Below are 16,449 nucleotides of genomic sequence, written 5' to 3'. Positions count from 1 at the left end.
AGGAGAGGTGACAGATTCTCTATAAATCTAGTGACTCACAGGTGACGACGTCTCAGATTCTAGTAGTTTTTTTCCTCTTTTCTTCTCCATCCGGTCCAGCGCTCATGACGACTTCTCCTGGCCATGACTCATTTCTGCAGAATTTGCCACTCAGACGTCTCCTCACTTTTCCAACATTTCCACACCTATAAACGAAAATAAAGTTATCATGGTGCCACATACTGTACCCCTAAATATAATAGCACCAAACACTGCGTGCCTGAATATAATAATACCACACACTGTAAAACACCACATACACACAGCCCCCTGTACATAGTGCCACACAGCCCCTGTAGATATTACACACCCCCATAGATATCGCCATACACAGCCCACTCTATATATCACACATCCCCCTCGTAGAGAGCGTTACACACAGCCCCATATAGATAAACTTTATGAATAAAAATTGTAAAATAGCAAAAAAGGTGTGTATAAAAACGATAAAAAACGAACCCTGCATTGTCTACGGAAAAAACGTCGCAAAAATCACGTCGTTTTTATTTCTTTTTTATAAAAATGTGTGTTTGGTGCAACTTTGTAATTACGTTTTATTAAAAAATATTTTCACTTTTTGAGATACAGCTGCTTTGTATCCTGTATCCGTCAGGTCAGCAGGACTGACAGGATCAGTGACACGCAGGATCCACCTCAAATCTATCACATCGAAGATTATAATTTAGCGCAGGGCCCGTTTCACTGATCCCGTCAGTCCTGCTGACCTGACGTATACAGGATACAAAGCAGCTGTATCTCAAAAAGTGAAAATATTTTTTAATAAAACGTAATTACAAAGTTGCACCAAACACACATTTTTATAAAAAAGAAATAAAAACGACGTGATTTTTGCGACGTTTTTTCCGTAGACAATGCAGGTTTATTTTTTTATCGTTTTTATACACACCTTTTTTGCTATTTTAGAATTTTTATTCATAAAGTTTGAAAATAATAGTAAAAAAATAAGCTTTTTTACGTTTCAGCTATTTTTTTTGGTAATAACATAGTTTTACCCTAAAATAGACCTTTTATTTGTAATCGTCATTGTTTACCGTAAATGTTAATATATTACATGTCTATATTAGGGTAATTGGGTCAGCGCTAGCGTTACAACAATGATTGGCGGGGGGGGGGGGACGGTTTTTATTGGGGTGGGTATTTTATGTGTATTTATTATTTCATTTTTTTTGCACTTTACTTTCCTATTTTTTTATTACTGTGGTCTGTTCCTCAAAGGTCAAAAAAGACCTTTGGGGAACTTTATATATATTTTTTCTTTCTTTTACACCATGTTTTTCCACTGTAACTGGAGCTGCACAGCAGCCCCAGTTACAGGGGAAATCAGCCCTCTCATAGTGACGATTGTCACTAATAGGGCTGTGCTGGGTCTAGTTAGACCCAGCAGCAGCCTGCCACTAACGGCACCCGGCGATCATGTGAACAGTCACATGATCACCGGGAGGAATAGAGACAGCGCCGCTGCTGCTGTCTCTATTCCTATACACAGCGTTCATTGAACGCTGTGTAAGAAGACATCGGAGAAGACAGAAGCAGCGAAAGCTGCTTCTGTCTTTTCCTCAGGGTCCCCGGCAGTCACTGACAGCCGGAGACCCGATCGCGCGGGCAGCAAGTTAAAACCCGAGCCGTAGAAAGTCTATGGCTCGGGTTTTAAGGACCCGTCCCTGACCGCTGGCCGTAAAAATACAGCCAGCGGTCGGGAACCAGTTGGGAAGGAGGATAAGCCTGCTGTACTGACCTCAGCGCCGGTGACCGACCGTCTTGCAGATTCGGAGTAACAGAACAGCCGTCCCTCGCTGTTCTGTTACTCAATGGCGGCGGCCCGCACTTGTCAGGGAGGCGTGTCCTACCCCTTTCCCGGCCAATTCCCTGCTCCTCCCCTCATCTTCGTTAGTTAGCAGCGCTAGCGCGCTGAATAAGTAACTTTGCAAGATGATGTGCGGTTCGGGCTGCCATGGGCCCCCTGGGAGCCTCGGGCCCCGGGCGGCCGCCCGAATCGCCCATATGATAATCCGCCACTGATCAGTGGTATGCACACAGTCTGTAATTCTGGCACCGTCATTCTGGTGATCAGTAGGAGTCCCTGACCTATCAGTGTGGGATTATGCTATCAATATAAAATTTTGGAAAACCCCCTGGGAGAACACACATTTTCTGCGTATGATGCAGCAGACGCAGGCTGTCATAAAACAACCGCAGCGGATAACAGCACTAGCCATGTGGATGAGATTTGAACAAACGTACTATGGAACAATTTCAGCATGGAAATCAGATATAATGCTCATTCTGTTATGGATGTTCACAATGAAATTCAATCTTTTCAATATAGAAAGGGTGAAATCCGCAGAAAAATCTGTCGTGTGTGTGGGATTATTTCCACAGCAAAATTTGCATGTGTTACGTGCAGATTTTGCAGCGGATTTACAGCGGATTTCACGCCTTTTACATTGCATGTGCAGATTTGAAATTCCACAGCATTTCCTGATTTCCGTGCAGAAAATGTCCTGCACCATGTGGATAAGATTTGTTTATATATCATCCACTTGGCTGGGACTGTAATCCGCTGCAGATTTTCCGCATAGAATATCTGCAGCCTTTCCGTCCTGTGTGCAGCGGGCCCATGAGTGACATTTTGGTCATGTAATGATCACACAGGTGCAGAACTTGTGCAGGGGATCAGAGCCCTCTCTTGTTTTGAGACCCCTTTATCTGTGTGAAAATCACATGACCAGGACAGATTTTCATCTTCTAGAAGTAAACAATGAACGTTCCCATTCAATGACAGCAAGCAAACATGGAAAAAATGAGGAATTGATACACAAAGTATATTAGAAAATTGCGTATATTTTTTTTATTATACAATGCATAAGCTTTATTTGCTGAAACAGGAAAAACCTTTTAAGGTCTATATTATCGTTTCTGACAAACAATATTCAATCACTTTTGTGCAGTTTGTGCCAGCATTTTACCGGACCAATATTCAAATCAACCGGGAATTTATATCAAACTAGTGAATATTTAACGTTTAACGTTGTTAAATAAAAGGCTGGATACATGCGGGACGGAAATGTTGCAGATTTTCCGAAGCATATTCGCAGCAATCCCGCATCACGCGTTATGTGCTGATTTTGTTGTGGATTTGGCTGTGGATTTCACCTCTTCTTGATTGAATAGGAAGAAATCCACAGTGAACGTCCAGAACACATTAACTATGCTGACGATTTCCATGCGGATAATGTTCAGCAACATGTGGATGAGATTTTTTAAATCTTATCCACTTGCCTGCAACAGTCTTTCACTGCAGATTTTTCACCCGCAAATCCAGACGGAAAATCTGCAACAAATCCGCTACATCTGCAGGGGGCCATATGATCTACACATGAAATGTCTGAGTAAAGTTGTTCCTTTTCTTCAGTCACCTGGAGGTCTTCTCATAACCATTCATTGGATTGTTCTCCCTTTACTTTTAATCGGCTGATGGAGAAACTGGAGGCAAGAAGTGGACCTTGTAGAAATACATTGGTTCTGAGCAGACGTTATGGTCCGGGATTATACTTTCATCTGGTGCCGAGGCAATTCTGTAAAACAAACAACATGGAGCTGTTTACGTGTCTTCAGCTCGTATCCATACTTTATGATATTGTGATAAATCTCCGATAAGTGCCATTTGGGTGTAGAAATTCAGATGATTCACGAGGCAAAATCTCCCGGTAACGGTGATGTCCACTTTGGACAAAAAAACAAAAACATTTGCACCCCATTTCTTTTTAATCCTATTGACCCGTATATGTACTATTTACTTGTTTTGTGGGATTGAGTGTAGCCTACCTGGATTTACGGAATGAGCATTTTATATTCATTCACCCCTCACCTATATCCGACTTGGCATTATATTTTTTGTACTGTGCAGTAGCAGGTCAGTGGTACGGTGGCACTTTTGCCATTCTGAGACTGGTCACTATACCCTGGTACATGTGTATATATATATATATATATATATATATATATATATATATATATATGTGCTGGTTTGGTCAGTATCATGGTAGTTTGTACAATTCTTGTAGTGAATGGCCGTGTCATTTTAGCCCTTTATTTTCTCTTCCTTGTTTTATTGGTCTGTACATTTAGATTGTTATAAACATAATTACGTTGGATACATTCTGGGCGTATTACCTTTCCTGTTATTAAGGCTCTGTTCACACCTGCGTCGGTGTGTTCTGTTGTTCTGCTCTGTCAGAGGAGCAGAACAAGGGACTGACGGAAGCAACATTTCCGTTGCACAACAGACACCGACGTCAGCCGATGGAAGCCATTGACTTTAATGGGTTCCGTCGGCTTTCCTTCGGGGTGTCCGTGATTTTTCACCGGAGACAATAGCGCAGCATGCTGTGCTATTATGTTCCATAATCGACACCGGATCTGCGACGGAGACCCCTAACAGAGCCTCTAAAGCAGATGTGAATAAGGCCTAACAAAGAGCTACCATATAACATCTGTACCATACTTATTTATAGGTGATTTGCTGAGTACGTACGTGACTTTTCCATTTTTCTTCTTAAAACAGAGGCAGTAGATAAAAAGCAGTAAGAGAAGGAGAAGTGGTATTCCGAACCCCAGGACTAACCCCAGGATAAGGTTGTTTCTTTCATAGGAATCTCTTATTTCAGTCACCGCTTCATCAGTCCTAGAGACTTTTCAAGTAAAAAACAAGAATTACTTAAGTTATCGTAGTTATCCAGATGCAGACAAAAATAAACCCCAACCTCTTCCAAAAACCGAGAAAAAGTAGCAATGCAATGACATGAGGATGTAACCAAGGGCGGACACAGACGACTAAGGACCCCTGTGCAAATACAGTGTATGGACCCCACTTAAGCCAGCATACCCGCAACTTTTGTGTTTGCATATTTGAAATAAATAATGACCGTCACAATTGGTTTTATCTTTCTGAAAAATTTCCAAAAAGTCTACATTTCCCCTGCAGTGGCGGGTCATATCCATGTGGTCTAGGGCAGTGTAGCTATTGATGGTAACATCCCTGGTGGTCTAGGGGAATGTGGTAAAGGGTTAACTCCCTGTACTGAAGGCTGCAAAACTCCTTCTTCTTGCTTCTCCATGTGTGGCTGTAGAAGACTCAGACACTGCGCGATCAGCCAATCATAGGTCAGCTCAAACAATCACAGAGACCCTGTGATTGGCTGACGGATGATGCAGTGTCTGTGTAGTCTATGAGAGTTTCGTGAAGAGTATGAGCAGCAGAAGGGGCGAGAGGAGCAGGAGATTTGTTTTAAAATCCTCTGAAGCCAGAGTTGACCCCTGCCCCCGTTTGGACCACTGTGCAGCTGGTCAGGCTATATGTCCACCCCTGGATGTAGTAGAGCTGGATTTGTCAGTTAACAGTTTCTTATGTGCTTAATTGTAGGTCTCTAAATTGAGATAGCTGAATAAGTTTACCTGCAGTCCTGTGGAAAGTCACAGAAAATATGATAATATAACCATGAGTTGTGCCCAAAAAAACTACAAAAAAAACCTGATACAAACATATTCACCTCTGCTGCATGTATATATACATTACTTTTCTGGTATGTACTTTGTGCAAGTAACTTTTCCTAAAAAAGAGATAATAATTTTAATGTGCACTAGCTTAACACTAGATTATGAACAATAAGGGCAAAGCCACACGTACCGGAATTGCTCTTGAATTCCGCTGCGGACACTCCGCAGCGTTAATCCGCAGCGGAGCCGTTTCTCCATTGACTTCCACTTCTATTTAGTAGGGTTCGTTTAGACGAAGCGGAAAATTCCGCTGCGGAGCATAGGCTGCGGAATTTGGTGTCCGCAGCATGCAATGGATGTTGCGGAGTTGTGGCGGACCGGTTGCGGACTCATGGCGGAATTTCTCCATTGACTTCAATGGAGATTCTAATTTCCGCAATGAAGTCCGCAGCTGTCATGCACATGTTATGTGTGCTGCGGATGCGTCTTGCTTTTTTGACATGACATTTCTTCATTCTGGCTGGACCTATGTATTTCTAGGTCTACAGCCAGACTGAGGAAGTCAATGGGGCTCCCGTAAATTACGGGAGCGTTGCTAGGAGACGTCAGTAAATAGTCACTGTCCAGGGTGCTGAAAGAGTTAAGCGATCGGCAGTAACTGTTTCTGCACCCTGGACAGTGACTACCGATCCCAATATACAGCAACCTGTAAAAAAAATAGAAGTTCATACTTACCGAGAACTCCCTGCTTCTGTCTCCAGTCCGGCTTCCCAGGATGACGTTTCAGTCTAAGTGACGGCTGCAGCCAATCACAGGCTGCAGCGGTCACATGGACTGCCGCGTCATCCAGGGAGGTCGGGCTGGATGCCGAAAGAGGGACGCGTCACCAAGACAACGGCCGGTAAGTATGAAATTATTTTACTTTCACTAGGGAAAGTGCTGTCCCTTCTCTCTATCCTGCACTGATAGAGAGAAGGGAAGCACTTTTACCGCAGTTCGCAGGAGCTAGTCCGCATCAATTTACTGCACATTTTTGGCAGATCCGCCGCAGAATCTGCAATGCAGATTCTGTGCGGCATTGATGCGGACAGTTGCGGAGGAAATCCGCCACGTGTGGGCATGCCCTAAAAAGGAATGAACATAGGGCAGAGGACAGATTCCCTTGCATCCCTTTGTCTATAAACGGGCAAGTAAAAAGTAAAGACAAATAGACTCATCTTTGACGAGGACTCCTTCAATCCCAATTTACAATAATTACTTGACTTATGGCTTTAACAATCGACGATCTAACTGTATATAGGGTTGCCCACACCCGTAGCAGCAGAGTGCACCCTAAATCCCTACATTGCTGTAAGTTCAGCTCAGTAGAACCGCGAAGGGTCTGGGTGTTATATCCGGAATACAGATAGTGAAATACGGGTACAATACACCCATCCGAAATTGGCCTTAATGTGGAATCTTAGGGGGCTATTTCATCCAAGATCCAACTGCATGAGAGAATCCAAAGCCCACACCACACATAAACAGACCCTCTCTACAGCCATAACTAATTGGCATAATGCCATACCTCTTAAATTTCTGCCAAACAAAGCTAAACATTACCCACATAGTGCCAAAATGTACCCACATAATGATTTGCCCGTATAGTGCCATATTGTGTCCACATTGTATCAGATAAGTGTCTAGAAGGTGCCATACTTTCCTCACATCGAGTTAAATGGCGCCAACTTAGACATAAAACCTGGGGGTTAGGTAGGCTAGGAGGTAAATGTGACAAAACAGATAAAGATTTCGTCTTTTACCAAAGAAGAAACTCTTACCAGGCGCACAGTTGTTCCCTTCCAGCTTTATGCTGGAATTACAGACGCACTTGTATCCTCCGTATGTATTCTCACACAGCGAGGTGTTGCTGCACTTATTCTCATTGGCAGAACATTCATCCACATCTAAATGTAAAGAACATATAAATATACATTACTGCTCAATATTATTTTATTCTGTGTAAAAGTTAAGCAGAAAAACGAATTTCATTACATTTTTGTGATTATTTTTTCAATAATTTGTGTGGAAATGACACCAGATTTTATGCAACGCAAATAAAGCTTATTAATTGGGTAATGAAAAGTTATACAATTTTGCAATACACTTTGGGGTCAATTTATTAACATTGATATGGCGGTTTTCTTGGGTACAAAAAGCCGCAAATGCATCAAAAGCCGCAATTTGAACAAGTTGAAATTGACTTTTGATGTTTTACCTCTGCCACTTTAAAAAGTGGGTGGGGCTTAGCAAAAACGGCGTAGTTATCCACAGCCCGGCACATTTACTATAATTTAGCCCGTAGCTAGCATAGATTTCGTTTTCTGGCACACAGACAGCCAAAGCCGCGCCTAATTTATTCAAAAGCGTGCGCCTCTTATTAAGTTAGACGCATTTTACTCCAACACTCTTTATATTAAGACTGGCATATGAGAAGCCAGTCTTAATAAATTCCCTCTTTGTGTATGTATTCCTCACCATTTTTAAGATCTCTGCTTGCTATCACTCCATGGGACTCAGAATCTAGTTAGTTACGTCGTTTTCAAGAATAAACAGGCAAATAGGGAAACTAGACAATTTTATGAAAATAAGAAAACTACGTTCACACACAATATTTTACTTATTTTTTCAGCAGTTTTTAAAGCTTGACTTTTTTATATTTTATTCCATTTTGAACGTGCATTTTTCCAAGTTTTTCAAGTCCTATAGAGAAGCCTATGTAAATGTACGGCACGGGTTTAAAGCTTCTGTTCCTGCGATTTAGCAGGAGTAGTTTGGGTGTCATCACTTGAGCCCCAGCACAGAGTTTGGCACGAAAGAGCTACGGGAGGAGAGTATAGTGTTTTTTTTTTATTTGAAACGTATTTAAACTTATTTTAAACTATCTGGACTTACAGATTTTCCTGAAGATCCACAAGTAATCCACAGCAAAATTCCCAAGCAAATCCTATTGAATTCAATGGGGAAAATCCGCAACAAATTTGTGCACTCTCCACATCAGAAATTGACATACGCATTTTCTGTGCTAAACATTCCTGCAGCATGTGGATGAGATTTGTTCAAATCTCATCCACTTTGCTGCTACTGTACTCCGCTGTGGATTTTCCATTCTCAAATCTGGAAAGGAAAGTCTGCAGCAAAACCACTAGGTGTGAATATAGCCTTATGATTAAAAAAAAATTCTCTTTTATGACCTTTTGGGGGCCATATTATGTACAAAAACTATATATACAAAAATAAGTAAGAAAAATATTTTAAAAAAATACACATAAAGTAAAACCATAACACAGCCCGCGTCACCTTAATCACATAAGACTATACATATTATATATCAAGATGACAGAAAGTAAATGAAAAAACAGTCCTATGTGTCACAAAAAAAAATATAAAAAATTTATTTTGGTAATCAAACAAATACAAATTTAGTAAATACAAGTCTCACAGGGCAAATAATTGATCGGCTAGGCAATCCCTATATTCAAATTACCACCTCCCAAATAACAAATAGGAACTCCACGATATCATATATATTCACAGAACAAAGGAGTCATATACTATTACAGGTATTGAAAAAGTTGAAAAAGTCTAAATTTTATTGAATCACAACAAATATTTAAACTGTACACAGAGGATTCAAATCAATAACTCCATATGGGCTACATACAGAATCATCTACATCAAATAGCAAAACGAGTCTTACATTTGACAAGTTATATAACCATATCAGGAGGAGAGCTATGAGGTTGAATGCCAGACAAAAATGGGTATAAAGACCTAATCATGGACACTAAGTCACAAATGCAGTGTTTGCCTAATACACAATGGTAAAACATTGGTTCTAAATAAATCCGCAGGAGGAGGAGATAGAGTGATATTATATATCCTAGGCGCTTGTCAGTAGACCATGTAGTGAACTAACATAACATGGACTAATATGAGAACTATCATATAGAGGAAACTAACCTTCTAAGCTCAATCAATAAAGATAGTGACCCAAAGGCAAATAAAGATCAAGTGTCTTACCCATAAGGATGGCATGTCTTGTATGCCCAGGAGATGCCCCGCCGCGCGTTTCGTGTGGTTAGCTTTATCAAGGGGTACTACAACGATGTTCATAAGACAGTTAAATACGGTGCGAGATGAGTCCGATGATGTTTAAGGAACCGATGAAGTGCCTGGTCCACGGTGCATGCATGCAACCCGAAAGAACGCTGGAACACCGTCCCAGGCCGTCAGGACTATACCGTGCATGCGCGGCTTCCAGAACGCGTTACTAGGGAGACCGCGCAGGCACAGAGAGTCACAGATAACGGCCAGAGCGGAGACATTGAAAGTCCGGTAACACTCCATGCACAACCCCAGGTAATTCAGTGTTATAGGGGCAAGGCGGTTGTATATGGCTAAAGATTGCGGTCAAAAAGACCAATAAAAATGTATAAAATCCACGTCCCAAACCTAAAAGGGAACCCCGTCCTTCGTGGAAAATACAAACAAGAATTATATTAAGGTGATTATAATAAATTCTTAAAAATAAATGTAAATAGTAACATCTCTATGAACAAACTGTATGAATAATATCAATATCTATGTGGCATGTAAATCACCTCAAATATAAATATTGTGATTCAATAAAATGTTGACTTTTTCTACTTTTTCAATACCGGTAATAGTATATGACTCCTTCTTTCTGTGAATTTATAAAATACAAATTTAGAGCTACTAAACGACCATGTGCACAAACTTACTAAATAAATGTGCGGTCATTTAGAACCAAAACATTCTGGTTGTTAAGAGGTTAAATCCAAGGAGTAGTCAGAAGGCAAATGCATTACAGGGAGCACCATGGTCGATAAATGTAGACGTAGAAATCCAATAAAGTTACGTAGGGGTCAAACAGGTAGCATAGGCAGTTAAATATGGTGTGATTGGCTGAGCGGCAGTGCGAACTCCGTATGCACCGCTCAGCATCTAAGAACATGACTCAAGTATTAGCTAAAAAATACCTTACAAGTCTAACCAAAATACCTGTTCAGTTCTGACGAGGCCCGAAAGCCCAAAACACATGGGTATCTCTAGTATATTTTTCCCAGGCGCCATTGCCAGAAGTTTCCCTTCCTCCTAATGATTCTCATTAAGGAGAGTCAATATCCCAAAATTATAGAGTGCCCAAACCCCTTTGGTGCTGTTGGAGCCTTACATTACTAGTAATACGGCTATAATGCTCTATGGAAACTGGTGGCAGTCGCAGCTCACGGATTCCCTCCATATAATCTTCTGACGCGTAACTATGACGTCATAGGATCTTTTTTGGCTGGATTTCCATTTTTTTCCTTACCTCCCTTGGAAAGGTCCATAGCCACATGCCCTCATCTCTTCTGTCCACGGACTAAGTCTTCTTCAGGAAACATGGTAATGACATAATTTTAATGGAACACCTAAGTATTGGATGTCCATAAAATAAAGGAAAGTATCACACCAATAAAGCAAAACAACATGAGACTATACCTTCTACTGACGACAAGTTGAACTGATAGTAAGTTTGCACCCGGGTTAAATAATCCTTTAGAAACCAATGCGGCGTGTCGCTGGAGACATTGATCCGATACTCAAATAATCCTCGTTTGGTTAAATTCTTGAACTGTAGATCGTAGAACTTGTTGTCGAACCCAAGTGATAACATATCCTTAAGCTTTTATAAAGAAGATATCAGAAAAGAATTATTCGCATATTATTAGCTACCAATTGTAGTCTAAACTTTTTCTCAATTCGAATGTACAGGAACACAATAAAGGAAACTGATGACACATTAAAGCAGCGGTTCCAAATCTTTTTTTAACCAAGGACCAGTTTCATGCAAGAAAATTTTTCCACGGACGGGCGGGGAGGGGGGGGGGGGGGTTTCGGGATTTAGGGTCAGTTTACACGTTGCTTAAAGAGGCTCTGTCACCAGATTTTGCAACCCCTATCTGCTATTGCAACAGATAGGCGCTGCAATGGAGATTACAGTAACGTTTTTATTTTTAAAAAACGAGCATTTTTGGCCAAGTTATGACCATTTTTGTATTTATGCAAATGAGGCGTGCAAAAGTCCAAGTGGGTGTGTTTAAAAGTAAAAGTCCAAGTGGGCGTGTATTATGTGCGTACATCGGGGCGTTTTTAATACTTTTACCAGCTGGGCGCTTTGATGAGAAGTATCATCCACTTCTCTTCAGAACGCCCAGCTTCTGGCAGTGCAGACACACAGCGTGTTCTCGAGAGATCACGCTGTGACGTCACTCACAGGTCCTGCATCGTATCAGACGAGCGAGGACACATCGGCACCAGAGGCTTCAGTTGATTCTGCAGCAGCATCGGCGTTAGCAGGTAAGTCGATGTAGCTACTTACCTGCAAACGCCGATGCTGCTGCAGAATCAACTGTAGCCTCTGCTGCCGGTGTCCTCGCTCGTCTGACATGATGCAGGACCTGTGAGTGACGTCACAGATCTGCACTGCCAGAAGCTGGGCGTTCTGAAGAGAAGAGGATGTTACTTCTCATCAAAGCGCCCAGCTAGTAAAAGTATTAAAAACGCCCCGATGTACGCACATAATACACGCCCACTTGGACTTTTACTTTTAAACACACCCACTTGGACTTTTGCACGCCTCATTTGCATAACTACAAAAATGGTCATAACTTGGCCAAAAATGCTCGTTTTTTAAAAATAAAAACGTTACTGTAATCTACATTGCAGCGCCGATCACATGCAATAGCAGATAGGGGCTGCAAAATCTGGTGACAGAGCCTCTTTAAATCCGCAGCATAGTACAGTAGCAGCAAAGTGGATGAGATAGTGCGTAAATAGTGAGCGGAAAAAACGCTCAGAAATTGACATGCAGTGCAGTTTTATTTTGCAGCATGTAAATTGTATTTGCGTAAACACTGCTTATTTGTTGCGGGTTTTCATTGAATTCAATGGGAGATAAAACCCACAACAAATAGCAGTTGTTGTGTTTATTACAGCAGAATCGCAGCAATTCCGCCTCAAAAAACGCAACTCAGAAAAAAATAAATCTTATACTTACTCAGAAGTCTGTTTCTTCCCCCAGGCCAGCCTCCTGTGAAGACAATTCATCCAATGTGACCGCCGCTGCAGCCAATCACAGGCTGCAGCGGTCTCCTGGGATAAAACGTCATCCCAGAACGCCGGCTGAATGCTCAGCAGTTTTCTGCAGCGGACATTCCAAGCAAAAAACTGCACCACAATTTGGTGCGTTTTTTTGCCCGGAATTCACTGCGGTCACCGGGCCAGATACCGCGGCCTGTTACCAAATGATCCACGGCCCGTACCAAATGATCCACTGCATTAAAGGAATGAGAGCGAGGAATGAAGAAGAGAAGGGTGAATCTGGTTCGCTGATGGGCGACTTTCCTATCACAGAACTAATTTCCCTTATATAAGACAAGTAAAGCTAAAATGCTGATACATGGATATGTATTTCAGCCTCCATTGCCCTTAAAGTGGAAAATATGGCTCACAATTTGGGAATTTGCCTATCGACGAAACGGCAATAGGCCACATTTTCATAGTTTTGTGATTACCCACAAGTTTATAAAGTCACCGTTTTGACCAATGGATTTAAGGGATTATACCAGGGAGAAGTAAAATTGTTACATTGCCCCCTAACTGGTGATACCCGTATAGACTCATGCCCACAGCAGTGCTCTGTATACGAGCCTGTATAGAAGCACATGGAGGACTTAAATGGACAGTAACTTTTCAAACAACTTATGCTAATCTAATAGTATACCTAATATAGATCAACTTTGTAATTTATTTACTGTTAAAATTTCGTTTTTTATCCATACAAATTCTGTGTGAAGTTACTGCCACTAGGTGTCTCCCTTCCTGTAATCTGCTGTCCACACCCTGTTGTCAAGCAAAATCCATCCCTAGTTACAGAGCAGAATTGACAGACTGTAGGAAGTTGGGGCGTGTCTCTTCACTGCCTGACTATACATGTCTATGGAGAGTGGAAGGGGTAGCAGGAGGAGGGTGCAAAAGCAGAGATACACAGACACACTGCCCATACAAGTCTATGGAGAGGAAAGCAGGAAGCAGGAGCAGAGTAAAAAAAAATACACAGAAGTGCTGCAGCTTCTGATAAGTGTTATTGTCTCACCCCAGTGCTGGATTCTCAGCTACACTGCTCATTACTGCTGTATAATTTCCTTCATGCTGCTGCTTCTAGATATGTGATGGATGGAAGAGGAGAATTTTGCTCTCCTATCTCTATGTGTGCAGTGTATAAAATACATATTAGCCATTCCATTAGGCTCCACCCACTAGCTCAGAGACAACTGAGAATTAGACAGAGCCTGCTGAGGGGAAAACTGCTAAAAATGCAGAATACAAGTCATATAATAGCCAGAAATAGTGTTATTGCTCATGTACACACATATGACAGCTTATTCTGAAAAGTCCCCTGAAAAGTTAGGTACGCTTTAAGGTCCTGTATTACAGAGCCATAGACACTTTGATTGCCACTGAATGGTGCCGTATTATAGAGGTATTTTTCCCTAAAAACAATGCTTCTAGGGAGGAAAACCAATGAAACATAGCAAATTTGTTTTTCTCAAAAATTCTCCATAAATCTGTAACACCCTCCGTATGCCTCAATATGGAATTGAAGGCATACATAGATACAGTATGGGCCCATACATTTCCATGGGTTCCAGATTATAACTCTTTACAATTCATCATGCATGAGGCCTAATGTATTTTTTACAAGAAGCCCCAACCTTCAGAGACATTTCCTGCACAGGTAGGTAAAATTCTTAAAATTCCCTTGGTTGCTTTTAAGCAGTTGATCACACAGTGAACTGCATTTTCTTGTGCTATTACAACTATGAAAGCAATTGATCTTTTTTTGCTTTCACCTGCAAATAACAGCGCCCACTGAGCGGCACTGGGTAGTTGATGGTTTTGAAGCAATTTTCACTGAAGATAGTAATTCTTTAACTTAACAATCTGGGCAATAGGCTATATAATCCACCCAAACCATATTTTTCTGCACTTATGAGACCTAATGTGCAGTTTGGTCCTCACCTACAGCTCACCTCACCCGGATCAACACTACAGCATAGTAGGTTGAACTAGATGGACATGTGTTTTTTTTTAAACTTTACTATGTTATCAATCTGGTATCAATGTTATCGTGGTCGCCCTTTTGATGTCATTGTTGTCATAGTCACCAGTATGATCTCATTGTGGTCATAGTGACTGCTGTGATGTCATTGTTATCATGGAATCCCATATTATGTCAGTGTTGCCGTATTAGGCATTATGACATCATAATGTTGATATCATGATGCTAAACAAGACAACACCGACCATGCCAACAGACTGATAACAGTGGCAGCTTTATGTCAGTGTTGTAATTGTTATGTTAATGATGTCAGTGTTGTCAGCGCATCTACTATGATGTCAGCATTATGCTGTCATAGCATGAGGATATCAGAATTGTCATAATCAGTATTTCATGTCATGTTAATTATGATATATATTTAGGCCCCATGCACATGAACTTAAAAATTCTCTGTAATTGCGGACCGTAATACAGTCCGCAATTACGGACCCATTCAGTTCTATTGGCCGCGGACACCTTTCCGTATCACTACGGATGGGTGTCTGTGCCGTAGAACTGTGCCGGGAATTATGAAGCATGTCCTATTTTTCGTACTTTATGGGCCGTGCTCCCATACTTTGTATAGGAGCATGGCCCAAAAATGTGGGCGGCCGGCAGACGTGTCCGTGCCGTAGAACTGTGCCGGGAATTATGGAGCATGTCCTATTTTTCGTACTTTATGGGCCGTGCTCCCATACTTTGTATAGGAGCATGGCGCGAAAATGCGGGCGGCCGGCGGCGGCCAGCCGTGCCCACAATTGCGGGCCGTGGTTACGGGCATAGCCGTGTGCATGGGGACTAAGATGTAATGTTGTCATTATCACCGACTCCGTATGATGACATTATTGTCACAGGAAGCATTTTTAAAGTTTGGACATGACACCATTATTATGTCATCATTGTCACGGTTACCATTATTACCAGTGTTAAAGGGGTTTTCCTATCTTTTCCGATTCATGGCATACCCACTTCTGGGCCCCCCATGTAATGCCTACACCATAAAGGTCTAATATGGAAAAAGACCTTGAGGTCAGTGCGCTGATATCAGTGTTATGGTATCAGTTTTATCATGGTCTCCCTTATGATGTTACAATTGTTGTGTAATAACACTGCTGATATCATAACTATGACAACACTGTCATCAGTTGTTAAGGGGGTTTTACACTGGGAAATTATCAGGCAAATGATTGTTCATCTGCTGATCGTATCGTTTTAAAAACTCAAATATTATCATTGTCGGCAGCACATCTCCCTGTGTAAACAGGGACATGCACTGCCGACATGATAATAATGTATGGGGACGAGCGACCATAGTAACGACCGCTCGTCCCCATACACAGCTCCTTGTGACAGGAGAAAATGAGCGCCGATGCACGAGCTCTCTCGTTGATCGGCACTCGCTGCATCGGCCAAAATCAGCCGTGTAATAGGGCCTTTACACTAGAATTCTGATGTTAGGATTAGGCTGAGTTCACACCACGTTTTGCCTATCCATATGATTTGTATTCACCAGGAAATTATACACCACACAGTATACACTTGTTTAATGGGAGTCAATGGCACACATGTGCCGTTATAACACTATAAAAAACAACTTACCCTTTTTTCTTGCTGCTTGGAAATTTCTTGAAATGAAGTAACGATCCGTGTCAGCCAGTTCATAGTGCAATTAAATATATTCCAGCCTA

General features: G+C 41.6%; 1 protein-coding gene across 1 annotated transcript in view; it reads right to left on the bottom strand.

Annotated features, from left to right (window-relative positions):
- Positions 1-2,917: 2,917 nt before the first annotated feature.
- LOC142760569 (uncharacterized) overlaps positions 2,918-16,449 on the bottom strand; it is a 66,755-nt gene continuing 53,223 nt past the window's right edge. Inside the window, exons 19-23 of the mRNA XM_075863758.1 lie at positions 16,361-16,446; positions 11,101-11,284; positions 7,377-7,502; positions 4,595-4,751; positions 2,918-3,635 (exon numbers count right to left, since the gene is read on the bottom strand). Coding sequence (XP_075719873.1) covers positions 3,524-3,635; positions 4,595-4,751; positions 7,377-7,502; positions 11,101-11,284; positions 16,361-16,446 — 665 coding nt within the window. The 3' untranslated portion in view covers positions 2,918-3,523. The remainder of the gene's footprint in view (positions 3,636-4,594; positions 4,752-7,376; positions 7,503-11,100; positions 11,285-16,360; positions 16,447-16,449) is intronic.

This window comes from Rhinoderma darwinii, chromosome 4 (genome assembly GCF_050947455.1).
Source record: "Rhinoderma darwinii isolate aRhiDar2 chromosome 4, aRhiDar2.hap1, whole genome shotgun sequence".
Lineage (NCBI taxonomy): Eukaryota > Metazoa > Chordata > Amphibia > Anura > Rhinodermatidae > Rhinoderma > Rhinoderma darwinii.
The sequence above is the reverse complement of the archived record's forward strand: the minus strand, read 5'-3'. Positions and strand labels throughout refer to the sequence as shown.